At 32.0% G+C, this 9,638-nt stretch overlaps 1 protein-coding gene across 1 annotated transcript in view; it reads left to right on the top strand.

Moving 5' to 3' along the window:
- Window positions 1-2,855: 2,855 nt before the first annotated feature.
- LOC114337838 (protein patched homolog 1) overlaps window positions 2,856-9,638 on the top strand; it is a 135,775-nt gene continuing 128,992 nt past the window's right edge. Inside the window, exon 1 of the mRNA XM_028288380.2 lies at window positions 2,856-3,190. Coding sequence (XP_028144181.2) covers window positions 3,093-3,190 — 98 coding nt within the window. The 5' untranslated portion in view covers window positions 2,856-3,092. The remainder of the gene's footprint in view (window positions 3,191-9,638) is intronic.

The raw sequence follows: 9,638 nt of genomic DNA, 5'->3' as shown, positions 1-9,638 counted from the left end.
AGTTTTACTTTAATAAAATTAAAATAATATTAAAAATAAAACTTTATTGGCACCAAGTAACACCTTCGTGGTTTCTAAAATTTTAAACCAACGAATGCTGGAGCAAAGAAGGCTGAGGGAGATCTAAAAGTTGCATCTCACTTCTCTCGTGTCCAGCGCGGTAAAATTCCAACGAAAAATGGTCCCGCACACTAAGTTAAGAGTAAACCTATATAGTCTAGTAAAATAAAATTACACTACATGTAAATCAAAATGTAAATTCGTACAGGTTGAAACAAATTTTATATCAAAGTTTAGGTGGGTACAAAAGATATTTTCAAGAAAGTATCCAAATCATACAAGGGGATCATTGTTTAAATAATTAAAAAGGGGCCATTTTGCAAAAAAATTGCTTTTTTAACTGCTGAGGTCATTCAATTACCAATGAAGGTCTATGGGATTTTTTTCTGCAAAGCTGAAGGGTAAGTCTTTCAAATAAGACTTACTAAATTAAATTTGACCCCCTATTTATTTAAATAATTGTATATAAAACTTTAAAAACAAATTTTCAAAAAATTATTTTTAGCGTTTTAAATAAGCACTATAAAATATCTTATTTTACAGACTAAGTTGCGCTATGTTATCAGTATTAAGCAAAAAAAAATGGTCCAAAAATATGTAATATTTTTTGAGATATTGAATTTGTTCATTAAATGTTACTCTATTTTCTATTGCAAAAACGCGGTTGTTGCCAAATAAATATTCACCTGTATTAAATCTTATTATTTTTATTTTTAAGTATATTTTCGATAAATGTATTGATAAATTCAAATTTCAATTAAACTTCCCCCTAAAATGGCATTTGAAAATTATTCAAATTTGTTTATAATTTGTTTTTTTAATAACGTCGCGGGAATTAAATATTTTGAAATGCCGTTTCGATAATTGGGTTCCTGGGAATTTTTCACTAATTAACAAATTTTTTGTCTTTTTTTATCTTCTTTTTTTTCTTGGAGCTATATTATTACGGGCCCTTTTAGGGTTAAGTTTCAAAGTTTCATTAAGAATGTCTAATCTCTAAGTTGTAGATTCTAGACATAAAAATATTAAGATTGGTCTAAAATCACTTAAATAAAATGTGGCTACTTACTGAGTTACTGGGTGTTTTATTTAAAAATTTAAAAATTATTTTTACCAATTACTTTTAAACTATTTGACGTATCCATATCATACTTGGCAGAAAGTGTGTGTACTATACAGTCTACTAAATTGTGACAAATCAAAGTTTCTAGCTACTACCAGAGGCGTACGAAAGGGGATAGTTAATGGTTGACTCTTCCCAAATTCTACGCCACTGAGGGAATTACTATTTTAGCGAAATTTTTCGATTCTCCAATACTTTTCTATGTAAATAATATACTCTTTACTGGTAACGATTAAGTCACTAGTTTTCGAGATATTGGACGTTAAAAATGAAACGGCATAGTTATTTTGATTCATTCATTCATTCATTCATTTTAAACTTTCAATATCTCTCAAACTGATGACTTTATGAATACCAATAAAGTTATTTACATACAAAGTATTGGAGAATCGAAAAATTTCGCTAAAATAGTAATTTACTCAGTGGCGTAGAATTTGGGAAGGGTCAATCATTCACTATCCCCTGTCGTACGCCTCTGGCACTAGATAGAAACGTTTATTAATCACAATTTAGTAGGGTGTATAATAGCCACACTTTCTGCCAAGTATGATAAGGATACGTCAAATAGTTTTAAATTACTTGATAACAATCATTTTTAAATTTTTAAATAAAACGCCCTGTAAGTAGCCACATTTTATTTAAGAGATTTTAGTTAAATCTTAATATTTTTAGGTCTAGAATCTACAACTCAGAGATTCGACATTCTTAATAAAATTTAACCCTAAAAGGGCCCGTAGTAATGTAACTCCAAGAAAAAAAAAAAGAAGAAGAAAAAACGACAAAAATTTTTTGTTAATTAGTAAAAAATTCCTAGGAACCCAATTATCGAAACGACATTTCAAAATACTTAATCCCCGCGACGTTATTAAATAAACAAATTATAAACAAATTTGAATAATTTTCAAATGCCATTTTAGGGGGGGGGGGATATTTCTTTGGCAACAACCGCGTTTTTGCAATTTAAAATATAATAACATTTAATAAACAAATTCAATATCTCAAAAAATATTAAATATTTTTCGATCAATTTTTTTTGCTTAATACTGATAACATAGCTCAACTTAGTCTGTAAAATAAGATATTTTATAGTGCTTATTTAAAACGCTAAAAATAATTTTTTGCAAATTTGTTTTTAAAGTTTTATATACAATTATTTAAATAAATAGGGGGTCAAATTTAATTTAGTAAGCCTTATGTGAAATATTTACCCTTCAACTTTGCAGAAAAAAATCCCATAGACTTCATTAATAAGTGAATTACCTCGGCAGTTAAAGAAGTATTTTTTTGCAAAATGACCCATTTTTAATTTTTTAAACAATGATCCCCTTGTATAATTTGGATACTTTCTTGAAAATATCTTTTGTACCCGCCTAAACTTTGATATAAAATTTGTTTTAAACTGTACGAATTTACATTTTGACCTTTTTTATTTTATTAGGCTAATATAAATAAACACGGCTCTTGTTTCGTTTTACAACGAGAAATGATTATTTATTAAATTATTCATTATAAACTAAATTAATTCTAAATTCTAATTAATTTTTAGATTTGTTAATTAAAAAACTTTATGTTGCTAGCTCTCCTACTAACACGCTTCTGTAAAACCGAGCAGCAGGCTGTGCATGCGATATGCGATAAATAAAAATATTAAAATTAGTCAGTCACTTGTGTGCTAATTCCTGCTGAACTGCGCTACGAACTGTGTTTACATCTACAATGTGTTTACCCTCTATAAATACGGGTACCCAAGTCATTGACGTTTAGTGCATTTCGTTTCATCTGTTCGCAAAATTGCAGTGCAGATAGATTATTTTTGTTACAAATACAAAGTTACGTTACAATGCAGTTCTCAGTGCGGTATTGATGTGGGAAGATGTAGGAAATTAAATTTGCAAAACATTAACTAATCATGACAAAAAAAACGGACAATAAAAATTATAAATTCGGTGCTTTATGTCACACGATAACTTATAGTGTAGTTAATTTTACAGAAAAATTCTTTTACAAGTAAGTGATACTGTATTTTTAGGTTAGAGATGTTTATTTTGATCTATTTTGGATTTAGAACAGAAAACAGCTGATGCAAGGCGATTACCGGTAGACTATCGACCGGTTAAAAGGACAGGGGTGGAATCTAGGGAAACAATTTTATAAACTTGCTCCGTTGTTCTAATTATTCATCGTTATTAATAATAGAAGTAATGCGCTTCAAATGTGATACCGATAAAATTTTTAGGGATTATTTAAATAGGTAGTCCATTGAAATGTTACATTTTTTAGGCCATACCTTGCATTTGTTAGAGGAGTCAATTTTATTTTTTTAATGTGTAGGGGGATCAGTAGAAGCTTAATAAGTTCAAGTTTTTGGGGTCGCCACCCTTGTCCCCCGGCCGCCATCTTAAAATGGGGTGCAAAGGGGTTTCACGCTATATCTCGTAAACTACCAAACCTACGGAAAATCTAATCCAACATAAAATGTAGCAAATTAAATTTACTAAAATTTTGTTTCTATTACTTTTTATCGTCAAGTGACCAACAAAAAAGATATAAACAAAAATAAGTAAACATTTTTTAACAAGTTTCCTTTTGGAGGTGATAACTTTTTTTCAGTTCATTTTACAATAAAATAACATTACAGCAATTTTGTAGAGGGTTTTTCAGCGAACAATTTCCACTATAAAGATGTTTAATTCTATTTATTTATCTAGGTTTTACAGCGCTCCAAACTTGACCAGATTCTCGAATGCTCATAGGGATACAATAAAAACATAACGTTAGGCTTACTTTTCTATCTTAATATTTTTTTATTCATACAATTATTATGATTTTAACATTCCTATGCTATTATTAATCTATTTTTGACCTTTCTCCCACTATAAAACTTAGAACCCTAACCCTAAGCATAGAAAAGGCCCAAGAAGTTGTTTGAGGACAAATTCGCCGGTCCAGAAGAAGAATGACGCAACCGCAAAATGCAAAATTCTTCAGAAAAAACGATTTTTAAATATGTATTTAAAATAGGGATAAAATGAAGAGTAAAACAACGATGGCTTTTATTTTCATCGATATTTGTTCGAATTTCATTATCTTAATTTAATCGCCCCATTTTCAACCCTATCTACAGTTGCGTCATTATGAAATTCATTTGCGTCATTTCTGAAACAAGGTCTAACATAGCGTGTATTTCAGGAACGACGCAACTACCCTATAGTGGCTCCAGCACATTTTTACAGTTCGGTCTTTTTGTATCATCTTTACATAGTATTTTAGAAGTTAATTGCGCAATAAACAGGAATTGAAAAAATTTGCAGTTACGTCATTTTTCTTCCGTACCGGACTGAATAAATTAATTTTATTATTATAATTTATCCTAGGTGGCACAGAAGTCGGTCCCCTCTACTTAACTTATTCTTGCAGTTGTGCTACCTATTTGGCCACGTGCAATCGTATTAAAAATTGTGAAAAGTATTTTGAGTTTTATAGATAATACTATTGAGAGTATTGTGGGTAAAATTTATATTTTTGTAATTAGATAGGCAAGCATTTTGTGTTTTTGGTAATAATAATAATAATAATATCGTATGGCATTTTTGCCGGGGAGATCCTTTCGGATAGTTCCAGCGCCAATTACATCTTTAACCCTGTTTCAAGTAACTAGTGTCGATGTACACTAGCCCAGGGGGACCGACGGCTTAACGTACTCTCCGAGGAACGGTGAGACGGCTCGTGTCATTATTGGAAATGAAAATGGTTTGTCTTTGGCAGGGATCGAACCCACGTACACTGGCGTATGAGGTCAGCGATTATGCCGTTACTCCACGGCCGCTCACACGCCTGTGTTTTTGGTAAGAACGCATCATGAGTGGTGGATACTTTATCTGTAAGAAACCTCTAGGGAAAATTATTTGTCAGTGGGAAAATCGATCCATCTTTACTCACTGTTGTCAGAGAACGTTTTTCATCTCTTTATATGGCGGAAATAAAGACGATTCTCTGGAAACCCTGAGATACAAACGATTCGCTAAAACAGTGACAAACAGTGCATTTAATCTCTTCTCATTTCCTCCAACACAAAATGCAGCCCGTTTCCACAGACTCCGAGTGTATCACCAGATTCAGTCATGGCTCGGTAAACATTGTGATCCAGAAAATTGGGGCTGGAAAAAGCATGGAAAATTTTGGATACCAATCCAAACTTCCAAGCCTCCAGTACCCCCGAGCTTATGAAATTCATCTTTAGCAGATGCAGGAAGTGCATGTGGTTGCCGAAAAGCAGACCTCAAATCTTCAGCAGTGTGCCTCTATTGTGGTGGTGAAAGTTGCAGCAATACCATGGACATATCAACATTAATTATTGAAGAAAATGAATTGGTAGATGAATTACCGACAACGACGCCGACTCTAACTCTCATTATACCACAAAAATTCATCTCGGATACTGATTCAGATCTTGACTCGCAGCCTGGACCATCGAAAAAAATAAATAAATAATAGCTATGATAGATCTTTTTCAACATATTGTCCGTAGATTAGGCCTATTGGGGATACCACACAAAAACGCGCCTCAAGACTCTACCTCATAGGTGGCCGGGAAATGGGTCAAAAATGGCCTAATAATAGCATAGGAATGTTAAAATCATAATAAATAAATATATAAATAGAAAAGTAAGCCCAAAGTTTTGTTTTTATTGTATTCCTCTGAGAATTCGAGAATCTGTAAGTCAAGTTTGGAGCGCTGTAAAACCTAGATAAATAATAGTTATTTATGATATAAGTGTTAAAAGTACACGTTTAAGGCACGCATGTGAAAGTTTGCAGAATGAGCGAGAGCGAGTACTTAAAAATGTACTTTTTAACACGCATATCATACAATATTTTTTCTTCAAACGTAATTACAGGACAATATCTACAAAAACTTTTACTTGAACTTGACTGACATTCCATTTTTATATTTTTTTTGACATTACATCAAAATTTCCTATACGGTCAATACGAACTGCAGTGCCTTAAAGTAGCATTTTTAACGCTCGTATGGAGTACTAAAAATTGCATTTTTAACACGGTTGTAGAAAAATAAAATTAAACAACTTTATAGTGGAAATTGTTCGTTGAAAAATTCTCTATAAAATCGCTATAATGTTATTTTATTGTAAAATGAACGGAAAAAAAGGTTATAACCTCCCAAAGGAAACTTCTTACAAAATTTTCTCTTATTTTTGTTTATAACTTTTTTGTTGGTCACTTGACAATAAAAAGTAATAGATATAAAATTGTAGAAAATTTAATTTGCTACATATTATATGTAATTGAATTTTCTGTATGGTTGCTAGTTTAGGAGATACAGCGCAAAAGCCCTTTGCGCCCCTTTTTAAGATGGCGGCCGGGGGACAAGGGCAGCGACCCCAAAAACTTGAACTTAAGCTTCTACTGAACCCCCTACACATTGAAAAAATAAAATTGACTCCTCTAAGAAATGCAACTCTAAATGTAACATTTCAAAGGACTAAAACTAAAATTAATAATATGTGTTATGTTTTGATACTCTATTTGTATATTTCTCCATTTTCCATTGCTTCCAAAGGACCCCGCGCCGGCAACACTCCTTATGGAAGAGTGGCCCGGTCAAATTTAACGACAGTTCGGTCTCAGGTTCTCAGTGTGTACCTAGATTAAAAAAGTCCATGGGACCTAGGTTTAACAAACTATTATTCTCAAGCTACAAACTTCTGAAGTTATTGGATTCAGGTGCTAGGTTTACGTTAAGTGCACTAATTCACAGTCAAGTGAACGAGAACGAAAATATTTATTACCTATTTAAAGAAGATAATAAATATACTCACTTTCTTAATGCATATTTGCATGTTGCATATGAATTTGTGGTCAAAAATAGATGCATCGTATTTTAGTCTTCAGAAAACCTCCAAAAAGTCCCCAGAAAACTGAAGAACTGGGATAGAAAATGTGCTGCTAGAGCGTCATAAGAATTATCACGTTTTCATGAATGCTTCAGAATAATTATCCAAACTAGCATAGCAGCAATTCCGCCTTTAGAAAACTACTGAACTGTGGTGGATCTAGTAGCGGGGAATAGTGGAATTCCCCCCGTAACACGGTCCAGAATTAAAGGAGTATTCTAGGAGTGGTTTAGTTTTCAGCTCATCTCGTACATCGATATTTCTTATCCTGTCTTTCCTTTTTGTTACTCCTTTTACTCGTCTTAGGTACCTATTTCATTTCTAGAGCTTGAATCTTACTCTTCATTCTTCTTGTTAATATCCAAGACTCGCACCCGTATGTAAGTACTGGTCTGTATATCGTGTTGAAGACCGTTATTTTGGTTTTTCTGGATATTTTTTATTTAAAAATTTGCTATTAATTATGTGGAATATCTTAGAGGTTTTGTTAATCCTTTCTTCTATATATTTGTGTTGTTTTCCGTTGTTTTACACTGTTACTCCCAGGTAATGGAAGTGGTTTACCTGTTCTATTGTTTCTCCATTGATGTGTACGTTTATTACGGGTTGTTCTTGTGCTATTACCATAATCTTTGTTTTGCGTGTGTTTATTTTCATCCCATGTCTATTTAATACCTCATTCCATGTTTGTAAATTATTTCTCAGATCTTCCTCTTTATCCGCCATAACAACTACATCATCAGCAAAAACAATTTTTTTTTAAATTAAATTAATTGACACAAAAAGAAGAATGTATATAATTTATTTAATTCAAAATACTGCTGTCAGAAAACAGGGACAAAATGTTTATTTCACAAATAAACATTGCTTCTTGTTTCTGTTTTCCGGCAGTTGCATCATCTTTTCTTTGGTAAGCCCGGCCGCATATTTACAGATGCTTGCGTGTGTAGACACCAGGGTGTTGAAATCAGTTAGGGTTTGGAGAAACGGTACATTTACAGATGCTAGCGCGTGATGACACCACGGTGTTTGAACCAGTTAGGGTTTGGAAAAACAGTACGTTTACAGATACTAGCGTGTGTTGACACTAGGGTGTTCAAATCAGTTAGGGTTTGTAAAAACAGTACATTTACAAATACTAACAGATTTGGACACCAGAGTGTTGAAACCAGCTAGCTTTTTTAGTGGTTATACATGCATAGATGCTAACGGTTATTGACTTTGATTTTATATACCTACTGTTGTGGAAAAATATTTAAGTGATTTAGGTATTAATAAATAATTAAACTTTATTGGGATATAAACAATAATGTATTAACACAAAAAACATATTAACATAAAAGATAATGTTGTTCTGAAGCTATGTGCTTGTGGCATTTTTATAATTAACTATTTAGATGGGAAATAAGCCACAATTAAATTAAAAAAAAAATAATTTTATTAACGGTTCGACGCCCAAATCGGGTGTCGTTGTCAAAATACAAAATACGTACTACTAAATTAAACAAAAATGTTGTTGTTTAGTAAAAAATACTTTAAAATGTATAATATATGTATGAATTGCCAATATAAATGAGTCAGATTAAAAAAATTATTAGTTGAATTTTTTACTAAGCAACAACATTTTTGTTTAATATACAGGGGGTGTTTGGTAAAGAATGGGCCATAGCTTAACCTCAGGTTCCTGAGGTTAAAATAGGCCGATTTAAATTAACTTACCTTAGTACAAAGTTTATAATAACCGAGATACAGGGTGTCAAAGTTAAACTTTTTTTTTATTTATTATTGAATATTTCCTGACAGATATGAGATAACCACATGAAATTTGGTATGTGGGGTTTTTTGGGTCGAGAAAACTAAATTCCCTACCAAAAATTATGTATTGCCCAGAGGGCGCCACATACGCCTTTCAGCACTTATTTATTACGTTAAATTTTTTTTATCCCTCACCAGAGTGAATTTAATTTAAAAAATTTTTTATCCCTCACCAAAATTATACAGAATAATTTTGACATTAACATTTTTATTCTCCTATTAGTTTTACTTAAAAAAGCTATACTTCTTTCAGCTCTCTAAACTCAACCGTTTTCGAGATAAACGCATTTTAAATCTGCGATACACCATCATTTTTAGCATAATATCATTGTAGTTACACCCGAAAAATAACTTAAAACCATAATAATTGTGCCAGTTCTCAAATTTATGGCATTGCATCGCAAATTCCATTTGAAGAAATTTGCGATACATTTTTGGATAATTTTATGGTTTTAAGTTATTTTTCTGATGTAACTACAATGATATTATGCTAAAAATTATGTTGCACCGCAGATTTAAAATGCTTTATCTCGTAAACGGTTGAGTTTAGGGAGATGAAAGAGGTATACCTTTTTTAAGTAAAACTAATAGGGGAATACAAATTTTAATGTCAAAATTATGCGGAGTGACGGATAAAAAAAATTGAACGTATTAAATGAGTGCTGAAAGGCGTATGTGGCGCCCTCTGGGCAACACATAACTTTTGGTAGGGAATTTAGTTTTCT

The sequence above is a fragment of the Diabrotica virgifera genome, chromosome 6 (assembly GCF_917563875.1).
Source record: "Diabrotica virgifera virgifera chromosome 6, PGI_DIABVI_V3a".
Lineage (NCBI taxonomy): Eukaryota > Metazoa > Arthropoda > Insecta > Coleoptera > Chrysomelidae > Diabrotica > Diabrotica virgifera.
Note: the sequence above shows the minus strand (reverse complement) of the source record. Positions and strands in the feature narration are given on the sequence as shown.